Source organism: Acomys russatus, chromosome 28, assembly GCF_903995435.1.
Source record: "Acomys russatus chromosome 28, mAcoRus1.1, whole genome shotgun sequence".
Taxonomy (NCBI): Eukaryota; Metazoa; Chordata; class Mammalia; order Rodentia; family Muridae; genus Acomys; species Acomys russatus.
The window spans coordinates 952,523-972,486 of record NC_067164.1 but is presented as its reverse complement, the minus strand read 5'-3'; the positions used below and the strand labels follow the sequence as shown (position 1 = coordinate 972,486).

At 46.2% G+C, this 19,964-nt stretch overlaps 3 protein-coding genes across 7 annotated transcripts in view; 1 reads left to right on the top strand and 2 right to left on the bottom strand.

The window, feature by feature from the left end:
• Fryl (FRY like transcription coactivator) overlaps positions 1–1,424 on the top strand; it is a 143,888-nt gene extending 142,464 nt beyond the window's left edge. For all 5 annotated transcript variants that reach the window (XM_051170788.1, XM_051170785.1, XM_051170784.1 and 2 more), the window contains 2 exons: positions 737–927; positions 1,077–1,424. In XM_051170788.1, coding sequence (XP_051026745.1) covers positions 737–927; positions 1,077–1,347 — 462 coding nt within the window. In that variant the 3' untranslated portion in view covers positions 1,348–1,424. The remainder of the gene's footprint in view (positions 1–736; positions 928–1,076) is intronic.
• A 4,558-nt stretch (positions 1,425–5,982) lies between these two features.
• Positions 5,983–9,772, bottom strand: Zar1 (zygote arrest 1). The gene is made up of 4 exons (XM_051170803.1): positions 9,011–9,772; positions 7,108–7,200; positions 6,953–7,027; positions 5,983–6,126 (listed from the first exon to the last, which is right to left on the bottom strand). The coding sequence occupies exons 1-4, from the start codon at positions 9,770–9,772 to the stop codon at positions 5,983–5,985; spliced, it is 1,074 nt and encodes a 357-aa protein (XP_051026760.1).
• A 1,201-nt stretch (positions 9,773–10,973) lies between these two features.
• Positions 10,974–16,258, bottom strand: Slc10a4 (solute carrier family 10 member 4). The gene is made up of 3 exons (XM_051170468.1): positions 15,608–16,258; positions 14,706–14,916; positions 10,974–11,507 (listed from the first exon to the last, which is right to left on the bottom strand). Exons 1-3 carry the CDS (start codon positions 16,192–16,194, stop codon positions 10,995–10,997), a joined length of 1,311 nt encoding a protein of 436 aa, XP_051026425.1. The 5' UTR covers positions 16,195–16,258; the 3' UTR covers positions 10,974–10,994.
• Between the last annotated feature and the right edge of the window lie 3,706 nt (positions 16,259–19,964).

The following is a 19,964-nucleotide window of genomic DNA, read 5'->3' as shown; positions in this document are numbered from 1 at the left end:
ACATGCTGGTACTAAAATTGTCATTGGGAGAATAACTGAATATTTAAATTTTTATATATAGATAAATATCATGTGTGTGTGTGTATATACACATGATACAAACACACACATACACATAGATACACACATACATATTTCTATGAAATATCCTGGGTAAGTAACCTTCTAAAATATACTTTATTTCACTGTCCAAAAGTTATAATCTTCAAAAATATAGTATTAAACATTTATTGCAAAGTGATTTTTCTAGAATCTCTAAACCTGGTATAGGACTACTTACTTGTCTGTGTGTGTGTGTGTGTGTGTGTGTGTGTGTGTGTGTGTGTGTAGGTATAGTACATTATATATGTACTGTGATACCCAATAATCAGGAGGTTGTAGCAAGAGGCTCTCGAATTCAGGGTAGCCTTTTAGAGTTCTTGTTTAAGTCTTTATTTGGTGACTAGTTTATATTCCTGCTGAAAGAAGAGCGCTTCTACCATCCTCTCTACAGCCTCCCCCAGCCCCCTGCTTCTACCATCAGCTCTACAGCGCCCCCAGCCCCCTGCTTCTACCATCATCTCTACAATCCCCCCAGCCCCCTGTTTCTACCATCAGCTCTACAGCCCCCCCAGCCTCCTGCTTCTACCATCAGCTCTACAGCACCCTCCCCCCCCCCCCGGCCCCCAGCAGCTGATTAGGCCCCTTCTTTGTGGCTGACTATAAGAACACATCCTTAAAGGCATATTTGTTTTAGGTCATCAACATGTCAGAAGAACTTGCCCAGCTGGACAGTATTCTCAAAGAAGCTGAGGCTGCCTCGGAAAATGAAGAAATCGATATTTCCAAAGCTGCGCAGACCACAATAGAAACCGCCATCCATTCTCTGATTGAAACTTTGAAGAACAAGGAATTTGTGTCGGCTGTAGCACAAGTCAAGGCTTTTAGGTAAGCTGGGCAGGGACGGCACAGCACCGTGGTACATTCCCTCAGTAATAAAGATGTTCGCCGGGCAGTTTTGTTTGTAGGCTTTAACCTAAAACATAGCCTGTGTGGTTATGATGTACACCTCAGAACTTTTAACGCTCTGTTTCCAGAACCCTCTGGCCCAGTGACATCTTTGGCAGCTGTGAGGATGACCCCGTGCAGACGCTGTTACATATCTACTTCCACCACCAGACGCTAGGCCAGACGGGTAGCTTTGCGGTCATCGGCTCAAACCTGGACATGTCAGAGGCTAACTACAAACTGATGGAACTTAACCTGGAGATCAGAGAGTCTCTTCGCGTGGTGCAGTCATATCCACTTCTAGCACAGGCCAAACAAGTCGGAAACGAGGCAAGCACAGGATTCCGAGACCCCTCCTAACTGGAGAGGGAGTAAGCCGCGGACGATCAAGGATAGTAACGAAGCACCTTTTTGAACCCTCGTGACTCACCGATAACTTTGGGTAGTCTACTAACTTCAGACTGTCAAAAAAAAAAAAAATTTTTTTTTCTAACTGCTTGACTGCTGCCTAGACCTCAACAGTACCTGTATGAAGAATTTTTTTTTTTAATTAACCTATGTGAAAAAGAAAAAGGGCTAAAAAGTGATGCATAAAAGTGATGCGTACATTACTCTGGAGAAAGAAGAATTCCGAGGATGTTTGCAATAATGGCCTCCAAGACATTGCAGGGCAGGAGAAATGAGGCTGGGATCGGGGCCGGTTCATTTCAGCTGAAGACCTGCGCCTACAGAGCCACTTGGGTTTCTAGCCGTCACCAACATAATGTACAGTTGACACTTCATCAACTTGACCACCCAGTCAGATAACAGACTAATTTGCAAAAACCATTGGGTCTGGGGTTTTGTTTTACTTTTGTTTCCCAACTTATGGGATAAGGGTTTGGGGTGTTTGGTTTTTTGTTTGTTTGTTTTTTGTAAAAGGAATTATGTGTGTGTGAGTTGGGGTGTGTGAGTGTGCGACAGTCTCATTTTCAAAGGTGTGGGTGTCTGGTGACCGTTTCTCAGAGCCTAAAAGAGCACTGCAAGATTATTTTTGAAGAAATTTTATTTTATTAGATCTAACTCTTCATAGTGTGTAAATGTTAGAACACTTTAATAATATTTTAAGACTGGGTTTTCCCAGTGTCTCAAAGAAGAAATAATATATCTGTTAACGTTATTGGACTCTGCTGCTCAGCTCTCTGGTCAGTGCTAATGTTGATACCGTCGATAACTAACCAAAGTAGATGCCTGCAGAGACTTTAAAGTGTAAAATAAAAAGACGTTCGCTGCCCGTCAGCGCTTCTCATTAGACATGTTAACTTATTTTACTCCGTAACTATTACAGACACTGCATAGGCTAAAACCTGTATTTTCTCGTACCTTCGTGCCACGCACTGTTATACCAGAGTACACGTACAAAGCTAAGGGAACAGTTGTGGTCCCTGAGGGTGGACTGTGTTCTGCGGGCTCTGAAGGCTGCAGGCATCAGAGAGAAGAGGTGCAGATGACCTGCGTGTTGATGCAGGGCTCAAGCGTTTCAGGCTGAAGGGACCTTGGGGCTGTGGGGGAAAGGACAGGAAGCCTGAAGACTGACTCGCAAAACACACAATATCCTTCTCCCTCCACTGTCTAAGTCCGTAGCATAACACAAACTGGATCCTCTGTCCTTTTTTTAAAAAAAAAAAATAGCATTTTGTAAAGGAAATGAATGTAGGCCCACAACTCCTGATTGGAAAGGAACACCTTGTATTTTTATATGCATCTCTTTTTCCACTGTGACTTTTATTTTCAGCCTGGGCTCTGTGGCTCCAGAGTTTGGAATGTAGAAATGAATTGCTTAGCTTTGCCTTTTCCTGGGGGAGGGGGGGCGTGGACCCTGACAGGGATGTAATTATGCTCCAGTGCGTTCATCGAAGGCTCCATGCACACCGTCGGACTGCTGGCCATAGTTATGTTTCCTGTAAAATTCCTAACTGGTCACAGCACACTCATAATCACTGTATTTTTTGACCCAGATTTAAAAAAAAAAAAAAAAAAAACAATTATTTTAATGGTGTTCTGGTACTGTAAATGGTGTCCTTTAAATTATTAATAACTTTTGGGTTGGGGGGACCAGGCACAGGGATGGTGTCCAGAGACACACCACACTTCTCATCCCCTCTCTCCCATTTTTCTCACCCTCCTTACATCCTTTTTGTTAAAAATAAAAAAACATTGTAGCTGTTGGTTTGTGTGGTATTTTAAGAAGAAGAAAAAAAAAAAATAAAGATGACTATAAATGACATCATGGTACCTGTATAGTTCTGACGTATAATTTTACTTCAAAAAAGCAGAAGAAAAGAAGTTAGATTGGCTACCCAAACTTTTTGAACAATTTATATGTAACTAACTTGGTACTGATGTGAAAGAAAAAAGGAATACATCTATTAAAAAAAAAAAAAAAAAAAAACAGATCCATTAGAACTGTTCTCCCATTACACGTACACTTGAGTCATCTATCCTCTGACCCCAAAGTTTGCATATACAAACAGAATCATTAGTGCCTAATTTTAATCAGCTCCTTTCAATCCATGAGAACCTAATGTTTGCTGCATACAACCCTGTTCACTGAATTCATCATTTTAAATAGTTAGGAACTAGAGAGACCAGGCAGTTTCCTGGTGCCGCTCTATAGGAAGCCAGAGTACAGTTACGGGATTTGGAGCTGTATCAAGGTTTAGGGACTCTGGAGGTAGAGCTGTTAGCCACCACCTCTCTTGGGTTGAAGCATTGCTAAGGGACCTTTTAGGAAAGATCATTATCAGAACACAGTGATGTGAACTACTCTGTCCACACAGCACATCTCTCACACTTCAGGAAACACACTCCATAGTTTCTCCGTGCCCCCCCACCCCCCATACACACACAGATTTCAAAGTGGTTCACGGTTACTTAGAAAAGTAAGAGCCAGGTGCGGAGGTGCATGCCTTTAATCCCAGCACTCGGGAGGCAGAGGTAGGCAGATCTCTGAGTTCAAGGCCAATCTGGTCTACAAAGTGAGTCCAAGACAGCCAAGGCTACACAGAGAAACCCTGCTCAGGAAAAAAGAAAAAAGAAAGTAAGTGTGAAAATTACATTTAAAAACTAATTCTTTCTACAAGGGATGGGATAACCATTGAGATGTAACAAGAATAAATTAATAATAAAAAAAATTTTTTTAAAACTAATTCTTTCAACATGCAGAGGTGGCATTTGGAATATCTGCTGGTAGCCCTCCACTCTCGGGATCTGATGCTCTCTGGTAGCCCTCTGCTCTCAGGGTCTGATGCTCTCTACACTCTGGGTTGCATACGTGAACAGTGTGGTTTTGTGGGTAGGTTTCTTTAGTCCACTCTACTTGGCGAGTGCTTTCTGAGTACATAGTATGCATGTCTTGTCCCACCAAAAGCACAGGAGTTAACTGGATTACCCTTGCCAGGACCTAGTTCCAACTTTGTGAAAGAGGCCATGAGAACAAGTGAACCACATCACAGTTAACCACACAGCTCTTGGTGCTTCCTTCTCACCAGCCACCTTAGTCTCTAGAGCTCCTTATCTGTCTCCGGATACCCAGAGTGCTTTGCTTTAAAAGGCAACCTATCCTAATGCTCCACCGCCTACCACATGCATTTAAAATGCTTTAGAGGGGGCTTGAAAGAGAGATGGCTCAGTAGTTTGGAGCACTGATGATGTCCTTGTGGAGGAGCTGCGGATCTGAGGTTCAGTGCCCAGTACCCACATGGTGCCTCCCAACTGCAACTCCCACTCCAGGAGATCCGGTGCCGTGTGCTACTTGAGGCACCAGGCATGCATGCAATACACAGAACGTGTAGGCAAAATGCATACGCATAAAAGTAACAACGGATAAAAACCCTTTTTAGTGCCTTCTCCTGGATAACTACATATTGGCCAGCCCCAGCAAGGGTCTGAAAAGCTCCCCAGTCTGATCTTGCTAGTTTCACCTGCTACTCAGTAATTGACCTCTGGTTGGTTTTTTTTTTTTTTTTTTACCATGGATCTTCACACATGTTGTCCAAGCCTGAAACACAGCTTTCTATCACACTCAATTCAGATTTTTCAGCTCCATTGGTCTAAGTCAGACAATGCTTTCTTGAGGCATTTAGCTAAAAAGGTTCTGCATCTTTTCAGTCCTCTGAAAACAGACAGCCCCTCTCAGCATCACCAAGAGTATTTGCTGTGCACCCGGACAGGGCCCAAGGCTGACGGCCCTCTGCACATCCACCAGCTTGATCCATTTGGGCCCAGGTGGTCCTGTCCCCTCCACACAAGGACCCACGAGAGTCTCCGAGCCCACTTTGGACTTTTAGCACATTTCTTCGAATACTTGCTCGTGCCCATGATGTCAGACTCCCATCCATGTTCTGGGAGAAGTGTGTTGGCTGCTACCGTAACAAATGTTTATAAGACTGAAAGGGAGCAGAGTTTTCACCTGTTTCCAACTATGATGTTTGTGTTAGACCAATAACCAACACGTGTTTCATTAGAGGCACCTGAGACTGTACCCAGCACCACTGTCTGCCAGTGGCCTCTCTAGGTTCCCAAGAGGACCTTTAAATTAAGAAGGCCCAATTTAAAATTAAAAAAAAAAAAAACGACACAACTTTATTGTGTGTGGGTCCTATTTAATAACATCTTTCTTAGAAACTTCAGACCTACAGACCAAATCTATAGATCTTTTGTCTATGAAGTCTTAAGAAGTCAAGTGCCTATAACCTTCCTAAGTATCCCTGGCCCACTCTGCCATCAACAGATGTTAGCAAAAGTACCAACTTTCAACACAAGCTCTCCTCAAACTGAGACATAAATTGGATAAAGCCTCAAGCTGTTTGCAAAACCTTTTATTCACAGGCTTTCTCAAAGGACATTGTCTTTCATGAGTTATTTTGAGAAGGGGAAAGGGAAGGGGGCATAGGAGAGAAAGCTCACTTGTCCGCTCCCAGCAGCCCCACCTAGCAGACACATTTTCAACTTTCACTAAATGATGTATTTGAAGCTGAAAGTGCTGTCACAGGACAGGCGTTTGTCCTTGCATCTCCCACACAAGTCTTGACGATGGGGTCGTTTGGGGTCCACGTGGCGAAGTCTGACTGGGCAGGCACATCTAGTCCTTTTACAACTCTGAAAGATCAGAGTGAAAAGTACAGAGGATGAGCCCCCTCTCCCCTTGATTCTTGGAGCTGCAAAGCAGACTACAGAGCAAGTGAAGCATGTGCTGGATGGACATTGAAAGCCAAGTACAGAGTGGCTTACGGCACACTCTTATAGAAAGGCGCCTACTGTCCCCTTTTCTAAATGGAGTCTTAATGGTTTTCCGTCCTTGGTTCCTCAGTGCACACCCTAAGGTAGTTAATTCTACAATTACCAGCTTAAATGCATTGATTGGACTCTGCGATTTACATTAGCAGGTAAATACTGTCACTTCTTTCTTTTTTAAAGATCATCTAAGCGAACGCTTCGCCGCCATAGTTATGGGGGAAGCACATAAAGTGGGACAGACAATTTAGAATGGCCTTATGGGAAACTCCCTTTGTGAACTCCCAAGCAAGAAAGGATGAAGTTCAACTTGTTGTGTTTAATACTGTAACTTGGATAGGTGCGTCCTCCTCAGCACTGGGGTGACACGGCACCACCTCAAGCTAGCAGAGGTCATCTGCTATATTTTCCCTTATGCCAAGTAGAGTGAGCGCCAGGTAAGCAACCTGACTGCAACAAGGCACTGCAAACAAGGTAACAGATTCTAAAGAAACTATCCAATCAAGTTGTGCAAGAGCAGAAGGGATCATCATCCCATTTCACAGGGCAGGAAACTTTCTACCACCCTGGCTGAAAATAAGAAAACAAAGACAGAACCTGAGACTGCTGGGAACCTAACCCACTTTTAGAAAATATATTCCAAAAGGTACACACAAAAACCCCCATCCCCAAATGCAAACATTTGATTTACTTGACAGGTGATATCCTCCACTCGGTAAGGGTTGTAGGATTTCTGACATACTCGGCAGAACTGTTTGAAGTACACCTGTGGTGAGAAAGAGCACCCACGTGAAGCAGATGCCCAGCTTCCAAGCAGAAACCGGACACCACGCCGCTGTCTCTTACCTTGCTGGTGCCCTGCACACACCACACATAGGCGCTCTCCCACCGGATGTTGCACTCCTTGCAGTGATAGTAACCATACTTCTGCTCTAAGAACTGAACAGCAGGAAACCAGACTTTAACCGAGTGATGCCCAAACTACCCTCATTTTAGAAGGTGGGACAGATTCTGCTTGATACTTTAAAAGTACCAAATTTCAGTCTACATCATGGTGGGAAATAAGACCTGGTTTGGGTTGGCCTCTAAACTAATCAGGTGAGCTAATAGCGCAATCAAACAAATATGTAGCCGGCCAAACAAAATGACTTATATACCAGACTAATTTGGCTTACTGGCAAGTTTTTTTTTAATTATTATTAAATGCTATTTTTTATTTAATTATTTTATTCAGATTACAGCTCAATTTTTTCCCCTCACTTGTATCCTCTCGTTCCCACCTCTCTCCCGCTTTCACCCTATTCCCCTCCCCTAGGTCTGTGACAGAAGAGGACCTCCTCCCCCACCATATGGTCATAGGCTATCAAGTCTCATCTTGGTAGCCTGTTTATTCTTTCTCTGAGTGCCACCAGGCCTCCCCAGCAAGGTGAAGTGGTCAAATATGGGGCACCAGAATTCATGTCAGAATCAGTCCCCACTCTCCACACAACTGTGGAGAATGTCCTGTCCATTGGCTAGATCTGAGTAGCTGGCAAGTTTTTTAAGACAAGAGAAAAACCAAACACCCAGTGCTGTCTGGGGCCCAGATTCTTTCATTAGTCATGATCTTAGGACATTCACAGATGAAAAGTTATTACTCTGAGGGAGAAAGGCTCTTCTAAACGTTCTGAGGTTTTCAGCCGACATTAAATTCTCCACGAGGCTAATGAGGTCTCCAAAAAGTCCTGATACATATCTGTAAGTATAGCTCACTTCGTCTGAACTGTGTAGTGTTAGCACCTGATTCTTAAACTTCCCCACCTTCCCACTTAGTGACAAGTTGGAAACAAGTTTTTATAATTAGCTCTTTAGGACTGGTACCTAAAGAGCACCTTATGCAATTGTTACAGGTGAGCAAACACCACAGAGGCCAAAAGGCTGAAGATTTCTGCCTAAGATCACACCCAGCCGCGAATGACAATAGCCAAGTGCTCTTACGAGCATCTTTCTTCCTCCACTGCTACCCCCATCCCCTAACACAAGCACAATCCTACTGAGGTAACTGTGGGGGGTGGGGGGAGAGAACAAGGAATTCCTTGGAGATTACAGCTGCCCTCCCTATGCCCCCAAGCCTTGTTTGGCTAGCCTAGGCACTCAAGACCAACCAAAGGCTTAGCGGTGCTGGCCTTGGGGATGAATGAGGAGAGTTGCTTGGTTGGTTTGGGAGGGAGAAGCCTCAGCTGTGGTCCAGACTGGACTGTGCGCATTCAACACGGGGGCCTTATTTATGGTGTCCATGTGACCAGGATAAAGTCATTACACTGTCATTTCCCCATGAACAGAGACTGCCAATGAGTCAGGCCACATATGTGCTGGTTTTGTTGTGTAAACGGCTCCCTCTGCGTTAACAGCCAGCGGCTGCAAGATCTTATATGTTGAGGGGCTGGAGAGATGGCTCAGCTGTTACAAGCACGCCCTGTTCTTTTAGAGAACCCTGATTCAGTTCCTAACCCACATGGTGGCTCACAACCATCTGTAAGCCGCCAATCCCAGGGCATCTGACGCCCTCTTCTGCTCCCATGTCTCCACTACTACCAAGTGCACATACACGCAGGCAAAACGCCCGTACACATTATTAAAAAAAAAAAAAAAAAAAAAGCATACACACTGATGGCATTGAAGAATTCTATGCCGTGCATCATCCAGAGTCCCCAGCTTAGCCCCAAACGATACCCCCAGCTCTGGAGACGCCCCGGCCGCTAGGCCTCACCTGGAAGCGCAGGCGCTCCTTGTCTTGCTCCGTGCTCTGTGGGGAGGTCCCGTCTCCCGCAGCGGCCGGGTCACTAGGGTCCTGAGCTGCCTCTGCGGCAGGACGCAGCTCCTGACTCTTGAGTTCGAGCTGCGTCTCCGCCACACTGTCTGAGTCCTCCCGCGTTGTCTGCTCCCGCCCTGCTTGCCCATTGGGCTGGACGTCGCTCTCTTCGGAGCGCGGCTGGGGGACTGCTTTCAACTCCGCCACCTCTCCCGGCTCCGGGTCCCGGGTCCCCGCGGGGGCCGGCCTCCTCTCTCCCTTCGTGGGTGTCTGCGCGACCTCCAAGGAGGAGGCGAGGCCACCGAAGGCTACCGGCGAGTACACGGCGATGGTGCGCCAGGAGCGCGCGGGTCTCCGAGCGCCGACGGGGCTGCCAGGTTGGCGGGAACCAGGCTGTACCTCGGGGCTCGGTCGGCGCCGTCCATGCTGCAGCGTGCGGCGCCCGAGCGAACACTGCACTGAGGCGTCGCGGCGCGGGTTCACTTGCACCGCAGCATCGCGGCTGCTGACCGGACGGGGACCCACCCGCGATAACAGGGCCATGAGCTGCGCCCGCCGGTAGTTGTCGAAGTAGTCAGCGGCCATGAGCTGCCTGCAGCCAGGGAGGAACGAGGGGGGCGCGGGCCGGCAGCCCCCGGCGCCGTACGGCCAGCCATCCCCGGCCTTAGAGGCCGGCGGATAGGGATGCGGGCAGGAGTGGGGCGTGCTCGCTGGGAACATTGTGCGTCCCGCGCCTCGCCCGCCCAGGCAGCTATCAGCGCAACCCAGCTGCCCACCACGCCGCGTTAAATAGGCTGCCGCGCACCGGCGGAAGAAGCCTTACCGCCCCTGGCCGCAGAGCGAAACTCTTCCCCAGCCTCTCCGTACTCTGGAAAGATGCGACCCCTTCGAGGATGAGGAAAGAGGGCTTACCTTGCTAGACACAGTAGCGATTTGTTGGGGAACTGGGCGAGGTGAGAATTCCACCCGAGAGTCATCACCGGGATAAGCCGAGCCAGGTGGAGCCCATGCGCTCATCGCTCCAGGTGTCCGCCATGAGAAAGACAAGGAAGGCCGGGCGTCTGATTAGGATGACTGATTAGCAATACACCAAGGTTAGGGGACTCCTTTGAGCCTCTTATCTGTTGGCTCAGATCACAGCTCACCTCACCCAGAGCAATGGGACACACTTAGGAACAGCTTAAGGAGCCTGAAGCTACAGTCCTTTCCCAGAGGTGAACCCGTTTTCCTCTGGAATGAGGTATACAAATTGTCCTAAGTAAACCATTCCCTCAGACGATAAATGGATCTGAAATGCGTTTACACAAATACAAGAAACAGATGGGGGGGGGGGGGGGATGCCCTCATCCCTGAGAAATGTTGGTGGTCATTACCAATAGATACTAGATCAAGTAGGCACACATATTAATATGATTTGCTCTGGGTTGTTAGTGGTTTGACAACGAAATGCTATATTGCAGTTTTGGACCCATTTTGGACTTTCGTCAACACAAGTTACTGTTGAATATCATCAGGTGTTTGTAAGCTGAGCAAACACGTGTTTTGTTTTACAACTTTACTCACACACACACACATATATATATATATACACATCGGACATCTACATTTCCAACCCCATTTTCTAATACAGTGCTTTCTATCTGTAGCAATGGTGGTGGAAATGGCAAAAAATAAAAGAAAATTAAATTAAACGGCACACTTAGCCAGAGGAAGTGGCACTTTAGCCGGCCCAGGTGTAAGCAGTATTGGAACACTGGTGATTTATAAAAACACATGGTTAAATACTGGCACGCCATTATTAACATCATCAGTGTGAGGATCAAATCTGTTACAGGAAACGTGAGTCCATCTTTATCTCGGATGGGAACCATACGCACTACCACAGACCATAAACAGGAAGTGATACTTTAGCCTAACGGCGGCTCCCTGTGTATCCCCATGCTCAGAGGCAGGTCTGCGTGGTCTCCATCATTACTAAGTCATCTGCCCCCATTGCGCCATAGGAGGTGTCGGCCATTTCCTCTTCCTTCAGTTTCTTATAAGAAATATCTGTGTCTTCGTCTTCATCTAGGGGATCTCGCTTGTGCAGTATGTCACTTCCATACATTTTGTATATTAAAACAAAAACCCCTGCTTCTGCGGATTGGAACAGGGCGTAGAGCAGAGGAAACATGTACATGCTTCCTATGAAGCGCGGTGGGAAGGCCAGTTTGAGAATGGCAGTACAGAGCTGCACGTTCTGACTTCCTGTTTCCAGACATACAGTCCTCTTGCAGTTGGGGGGAAGATGGAAGAGAGTGGCTAAGCCATAGCCCGAGGCATAGCCTGCCAGAGGCATAAAAATGGCGACAACATAGACAGCTGCAGGAATACTTGCCAGCAGTTCAGGTCCTAACATGGTGCCAGTCATTATGAAAAGAACCACCAGAGTCACTAGCAGAGACCACAGGGAGACCTGAGAGGAGAAAACAGACAGGCAGACTATCAAAAATGACATCCATGAGGAAGAATCCATTCTCACCTCCCACACAAAATGGAGGTCACCAATAGAGCACGTCCATAGCCTAGTTACTCCATGCCAGACATATTGCTTGGATGCCTGGCCTGGTATCTAGTCACTTCACTGGGCTCTGGCCATTGCCTTGGATGAGCAACATAAGAACAGTCTGTTCCTTCTGAAAAAGTCTTCAGAAGGATAAACCAGTGGTCAGGGGACAGCTACTGCTTTTAGGCAGGCTGCCCTCCGCCTCTTAGCCGTGGTCGTAAACTCTAAGTATTCTGCGTGTGTGTTTAATTTACCAGCATGCTTCCTTGAAATGGAGCAGCTACAATTGAGCCTAAGAACCCAGCTGTGGTCTGAGGACTAGACTAGACCACTTAGTCTACATGAAATCAGTCCTCCTTTTACACAAGAGATAAAAGGCTCTTAAAGATTACAATAAACAGTGACGTAGTTTAAGATATTTTTAACCTTCAAAGTATAGTTCCCAAAGACAATTAACAGCAGGAAAACAATTACCAACTTATTAGAGAAAAATGTACGTGTAAGATACGATCAATTCTTTAACTTTGCTCTCTGATTTGTCCGTGAAAAAATCTCCCAACTGTAAGTTTCTAAGGATTCTTAGGAAGTTTTACAACAGGGAGGTTTTAGGTATACTGCTGTGGGCTGGGTAAAATGTGCCCTCTTGGCGTTCTGACTGGCCCATTTCACTCATTCAGGTAAAAGAGGATGCACAAATGAGGAAGAAATCTAAATTCCCCCAGTTGCTTTCAGAGAGGCAGTTAAGTTGGTCTTTCCGCATGGGGTGTGAGGGCACTAGCTAGCCATGAAAGCTGAAGAGCAAACTCTGCCCCTCTGAGGGAGCATGTCAGAGAGGTGATCCTTCAGGAGGCTCTGGGACTGACATGCTCTAAGTGATCTTTTAAAATATTTAAAATTAGCCCATGCCTGTAATCCCAGCAGTGAGGCAGAGGCAGGCGATGGCTGTGAGTTTGAGGCTAGGCTAGTCTACAAAGCAAGTCCAGGGTAGCCAGGGCTATGCAGAGAAACCCTGTCTCAAAAAAACCAATAATTAATAATAGTAAATATTAATAATAATAAATGTTAAATTGATATTGGCTGGTCAAAAATTCTACTCTAGATGATGCTGAAATAATACCGTAAGCATATAAAAATACATACACACTGGCAGAAAACTATTACAAATCAACACTTTTGTTAATCCTCAGAATGTATCCTATTGAAAGCACTGACAGGAATCTAGTTCTCTGTTCTGAGGATTCCAGCTACAAAGTCTCTTAAAATTTTAAATGATTTAAATTTTTTAAAAAGAAGAAAAGAAAAGAAAGATGGAAGAAGTCACATGGGTGAGCACTGAGACTTAACGCTCACTTTAGGTGTTTGTAAAGCCATAGCCTCAATAAAACAGTAGCCTAATGGTTGCACTGAATAAATAATCTCCCAGACTATCTATGGGGATAGTGTATAAACATGTGTTTATCACACCCTATGTTGGTTATTGTACAGGACTTATTGCACTTAGGGCTAGACCCATGTGCAAAAATGAACCATTTCTCTTGCTAGGGAAAGTTGGCTCCTCTGCACAAGTGGAAAATAAGTTAGTAAAAGTAAAACAAGGAAGTGTCTGTATTCTAAAGTCTCCATAATTGCAACACTGAAACAACTCCTTTTTTTTTTTTTTTAATCTAAAGTTATCTCTGCACTTTAGTTAGCTGTGTACTTCAGTTATCATAGTTCCTAAAAATGAGCATCCTGTTTGTATCTTCACCTTTTTTTTTTTTTTTAAAGACAGGGTTTCCCTGGAACTCTCTTTGTAGACCAGGCTGGCCTCGAATTCACAGAGAGATATATCTGCCTCTGCCTCTGGAGTGCTGGGATTAAAGGTATGCGCCACCACGCCTGGCTTTTTTTTACCTTTTTAAAAAATTTTTCAAAAGAAGTAAAATTAATATTCTCTGGTCAAGTATTAGAAGGTATGTGTTGCTAAAATATCTGTTTTAAAAGTAGATCAAGCTGAGCATGGTGGCTCACATCTTTAATCCTAGCACTCAGGAGGCAGAGGCAGGAGGATCACTGTGAGTTCGAGACCAGCCTGGTCTACAAAGTGAGTCCAGGACAGCCAAGGGTACACAGAGAAACCCTGTCTCGAAAAACCAAAAACAAACAAACAAAACAAAAGTAAATCAGTGTTAGAAATAGTTTCTAGTAATAGCAACCCCTTATCATTTCATTAACTTGAAAAACCATATCAAGGAATGTGACAAGGAAGAAAAAAGACGCATGGGGTTAGAAGTGACTATATAATTTACACTATCCAGGACCCCACATTTTGTTTTAAGACCCACATTTTGTATATTTTATTATGCTGACACACCATTTTGCTGATTTCAACTTTTTAAATTAGGATATTTAAGGGTACCTATTTCAGGGTTTGTTTCTTCAGAATTAGAATTCCACTCTTGAAAATATACTAATGCATTATAAAATGTTTTGATTTTTTTTTTTTTTTTTTTTTTTTTTTTTGCTCTGAATTTTAGAACTATTAGTGGGAAATGCTTGCCGGTTTGCCATTGTTTAGCTTTTTTGTTTTGAGACAGGGTCTCACTGTGTAGCCTTGGCAGTCTTAGAACTCTCTATGTAGACCAGGCTGGCCTGGAACTCACAGAGATCTGCCTGCTTCTGCCTCCCAAGTGCTTGGATTAAAGGTGTGTGGCACTATGCCCTGCAGTGTTTGCCATTTGACTGCACAGTGTCCCCACGAGCATATGCCCCAGTGATAACCAACTGATCTCTCGGCCTACTGTGAATTTTCAGAGGTGGTAGGCCTTACCAGGTAGGAGTTGAGAAAAGACCTTGCTTTGTAGTCCAGGCTGGTTTCAAATCCAGTCCCTGCTGGGTCAGCCTCTGAGTACTGGGGATTACAACCTGCATCTTTATTCCCAACATCAGCTGTGATTTAATTAGAGCTATTGTCCTAGGAATTTCCCACATCAGGCTTGTCATGGTGACTTGTTACGCGTGTCCCAGAAAGTCCTTTGTTTTCTTCCCGGCTTTCAAACCTCCCACCTAGCACTCTGCAAAGAGCGGACTCTAGCAGGTTGCCCCGGAAAGAGAAGAGAGAGACCTTACCTTCACGATGTAGTCAGCCACCCGGCTGTATTTGTATCGAATGAAGACCCCCAGCCCAATGGGGATGAGAGTGCTGCAGAGAGTCAGGGTGACTGCCCCTAGGGGGAGCAGTTGCACCAGCGGGGTATTGATCCAAGCCCGGCTGTAGATCCAGAGACAGAGGGGCATCAACACCAGGGCCAGAAGCGTAGAAGAAATAGTCATGATGATGCTGCGAAAAGGCATGAACAGAAGTCAGGGAGGGCTCTGAGGCAAAGAGGCAGCCATGTCTTTCCGTGCCTGTTACCCAGTGGGGAAGGAGGTGGGGGCACTGCAAGCCTCGGCGGCGGCGTTCAAGTTGAAGTCTGTCACAATAGAAACATGAAGCCCAGGCAAGATACTGACCTAGGATTCAGGACCCAGGATGGCTGCCCTGGGCTTCATAAAGCCTGGAAACTGGATGACTCTGAGAACAAGAAAGAAACCTTTTTTCTTTTAACCCTACCAAATTCTCTGCAGCCCGGAAGCTGGTGATGCTACTTGTTAGATTAAACTCAATTATGTTGCACTGTCAAAATTGCTTTTCTTTAGGGGACTACAGTTCTAAATTGCTACAACCCCCCCCCCCATTTTCTTCGAGTCCTAGCTTCAGATGCTTCTCCCTTCTCTTTACCTTCCAGTTACTGGACACATGAGCTAATGCCCCGTCCCTCCGGAAAAGGGCTGTGCGTGAAATCCCAGCGTCTTTAAGCAGCCAGGTCTTCCTCCATCGATACACAACCTCTAAGTGTCTGCCAGGGTTGCAAAGTCACGTCTGAGTGTTTCCCCCTTCTCTGTTCATCTTCCGGACTTCACCCCCCAAAAAGCTCCATACACCCCTCCTGATGTGAACTCTGCGGATTGGGGTGAGAAAGAGGGCATACCTGAGGTTCATGTCACCGTCCACTAACAGGGACATGAGATTGGAGAGATTTCCACCGGGACAGCAGCCGCACAGGAGCACGGCCACGGCGGCCACCTCATCCAGCTTGAAGGCAAGGGCCAGTAAGAAGGCTAGCAGTGGCAAGAAGCCGAACTGACAGAGCGCGGCCAGCAGAGCGCCCACGGGCCTCCTGACGTGCGCCCCAAAGTGGTTCACGTCCACGGTACAGCCCAGGCCCAGCATGGTGATGCACAAGGCGGCGCCCACGAACACATTCAGGCCGTGGTTGAGTGGCGTGTCCCAGAATGGGTGCTCATGGGGCATCCAGGGCCGGGGGAAGGCGGAGGAGCCCTGGCCCGACAGTCCACCCGCAAGACTGCTGCTCGTGGGCTCTGAGGTCGGGGTCGGTTCCGTGCTGAAGCTGATGCTCGGACTCGGAGCAAGACTGAGCCCGGGACTGGGGCTAAAGGTGACAGCGGGAGAGAGAGTGCCGGTGCTCGGGCTGCTGGCGTTCGGCGACAAGGTGAGGTTATCAGGCAGCAGCGAGGACGGGTCAAGGAACAGAGTGGTGTTATCCAGGCCGTCCATGGCTCTGTCGCCAAGGCTCAGTCTGCGGCACTCCGCACCTCCTCCCTCAGTCCTGTTGTCCCGGCCGCCTGTCTGTCTGATCAGGGGTCCCCGCGGCGTCGGCGCGGAGAGCCGGTAGTCATTCCCGTGCGCATGCTGCCCCTCAGCTGGCACTGAGCACTTCACAGCCTTCGCCTTGTCGCCGCCCGCCTGCACCGCAGGCCCCGCCCTGCTGCCTGGTCCCCTCCTTTTAATCACAGCTAAGTGGTTCTGTACCAGTGAAGCGAGGGCGGAACAAAGACCCGACAAAGCCCAAGAGGAGGGCGGAGAAGACCCCGTCCTGCCTCTTTTTAGTTTTTAAAATATTTTTTCTAGTTCAAATGTAAAATTTGAACGTGACGTCCTATTTGATATTTGGATACATTACAAGTTTGTCAAATCATGTTGAACGAACGTAACCCCTTCAACATTTATCTTTTTTTTTTTAATGATGAAAACATTTCAAATGCTTTCCCTTAGCTTCTCCAAATACAGAGTATACAATTATTGTTAGCCACCCTGCCCAGCAGCCACACACCAGAACTCGGCCTCTTTGGTAATGAAATCTAGAGGGCCAGACTCATTGAATTGGGGGGCGGGGGGAAGCTTATCCATGCACACATAAGTCATATCCATCAACAGTTTAAATAGCCCGCAAGCCCTACCCATAGAGGGATAGCCAGTCTGGAAGCCGCATATGTCTCTGGCTTGAATTTGCAAACAAAAGTGTTAAGCTTTTTATGTTCAGTCTCAGAGCAAAAAACAATAATAATGTTTTGATTTGGGGGCGGTTGTTTTGTTTTGTTTGGCCTCGTGCTGTTTCAGAGCCAGGACAAACCCACTCTGCCTACAAAGTCCATTTATTTTTAATTGACACATTGCAATTGTACATATCTATTGTGCACAGAGAAACATTTTAATCACACACATAATGTTAATGATCAGATCAGAGCCAGTGGCACACATTTGCAATGTCTCTGGTTAGGAACACTGAATCCTCTCCAATTTCTATATTAATATAGTCAGTTACTTGTTGCCAACCAGTTATCTTTCTGTGTCGTGCCTGATACTTACAGTCGGAGGCAGGACATTTCACCTTACCCAAACCAAGCTCACAAGTACCTGGCTCAGTCTCCATCATGTTGTGAGGCTGGGCTCAGCAAGTCTCCGCGAAAAAAAAATCAGTGTTAAGGACGTTATGGGCAGCTTCCACTGAACATGCCCGTTCTAACTGTTCTCTAGGTAGTATAGACTTTGGGTCTGTGATTTTTTTTGTAAGGTTTTAGTGTATGTGTGTGTGTGTGTTTATAACATTTTTTAAAATTTAAAGAAGTCATTGGCAGGTGGGGAAAAGACATTTCTGTGGTCACAGATTTATGAGGTGCTGTGAGTAAAGTCTCTGCACTGGGATTAAAGGACTGAAAAGAAACAAAGTGCGGAGAAGCTTGCCTTCAGACAGGCTAATCCTCCAACAAATCAAGTCAGAGTTTACAGGAACTGAGACCCTGCAGTGTAGAGCCCATCACTCCTGCCTGTCTAAGGAAAGGAGCTTCTCATAAGGAGGTGTGCAATCCCCGGGGTAACCATATGTGGCCATATGTAGGCTAAAGTCAGGCCCAGGCCCAGGCTCCTCCTGAGCAGAGCCAAGACAGTGTGAATCCTTCCCTTCAAGAAACGATTTCTGCTCCCTTCCCAGAGGGACAGGGTGATGTGCTGAGCCCTGGTGTCTGCGTTTTGTTCTCTCCAGGTCTTATGGAAATGGCAGGAAATATGGAAAAATAAGCCCAGGCCCAGTCAGGTACTATTTAGAGGTTGTGGGACTGCTAAGGGGTGGGGCCTATTGGAAGCTCTAAGATCCTAGCCCCTGCCATTCTGTTTTGATTGCTGGCTATGAAGTGGGGACGTTGACTTTACTGTGAGATCTCACCTTGAGGTGCACCTCACCAGATGCCCCCAAAGCAACACAGCTAAGCACACAGACTGAAGCCTCCAAAATTATGAGCCAAAATAAACCTCTTTTCTTTGTAAGTTGCTTATCTCAGGTGTTTTGTTCTAGTGATGGAAAGGTCACTAACACAGGCTTTTATATTCTTAAGCCATGGCATGAGATAAGCCAAGAAAACACACACACACACACACACACACACACACACACACACACACACACACGGCAGAGGAGGCAGCTGAGGCACCACTGAACAGGCACTGAGCCTGTTTGCTTTAGAATGCCTCCTCCCCGTGTTAAAGATATTAAAACCCACAAATCAAATAAGCAATAATTATGGCCAGACCAACCAGCTCCTCTTAGGGCTTGGGGAGAAATCTGGAGGCAGTTTGCACAGTGGGTGAAGAACGCAAACAAAAAGGGCTGGACTGGAAGTGAAAAGTGCCGGGACCCTGCTCAGCCCTGTGGGGGCTTTGTGGAGCACGCAGACCTGTCGGTGCCTCTCCTACCATGGCTGCTGTCGCTGTAAAAGAGAGCGGTACTCTTCCCTACCCAATGCTTTCTGGCACGCTCAGGCTTTTGTAGGAGACCAGTGGTGAAGTGGCTCATGTCATTGTTCCCATCCACGGCCACCAAGGTGGGCGTGGCCCATCCCAGGAGAAAGGGCACTTATAATGGAGAAATAATACACACAGAAATTGGAAAGCATACTATTCGGGGGCAAGACATTGAGAGTTGTATCACAGCTTGTCTTAAAACTAACTCCAGGAGGACTGAGGCCTAATTCTAATAACGACAACCATGAAACAAAACGCAGGGAAAATAAGAGCAAAAACTTTTTCTCACTTTGAACAGGGAGCAGGATCTAAAGAGGTGGTTCTCAACCTGTGGGTCAAGACCCCTTTATGGGTTGAACACCCCTTTCACAGGGGTTGCCTAAGACCATGGAAAACACTGTTGTTGTTGTTGTTGTTGTTGTTGTTGTCGTCTTGTTTTGTATTGCATTTCAAAGCAGGGTTTCTCTGTGGAACAGCTCTGGCTGTCCTGGAACTCACTCTGTAGACCAGGCTGTCCTCAAACTCATAGAGATCTGCCTGCTGGGATTAAAGGGGTGTGCCATCACCACCTGGCTACATAGATTTTTTTTTTTTTACATTACAATTCATACCAGAAGGAAAATTAAGGCTATGAAGTAGCAATGAAAATAATTTTATGGAGCCGGGCGTGGTGGCGCACGCCTTTAATCCCAGCACTCGGGAGGCAGAGGCAGGCGGATCGCTCTGAGTTCGAGGCCAGCCTGGTCTACAAAGTGAGTCCAGGATGGCCAAGGCTACACAGAGAAACTCTGTCTCGAAAAACCAAAAAAAAAAAAAAAAGAAAATAATTTTATGGTTGTGGGTCACCACAGCATGAAGAACGGCATTAAAGGATTGCAGCATTAGGAAAGTTGAGAACCACTGTTCTAAAACAAAAAGTCGAGGGGAAAGGTCCTAATGCAACACTTGGTAGCTATATCTATCTAAAATTTTTACATTTTGATATAATGAAACCATACTTTTAAAAAAAGTCAAAAGCAAATTATGAAACAAGAGAAACCCTTTTCAGTTTGTATAACTTACAAGGCAGTTTTACATATTACTAAGAACAAACAGTGCCAGGAAATAGTCAGTAATAGAATGCTTACTTAGCATGCACAGGGCAATAGGTTCAATGCCCAGCCCGGGGGAGGAGGGAGTTCAATAGGAAAAAATGCAAATAATATGAACACGCACAAGATTGCAAGAAGGAATGCAAACAGCTGTACCTA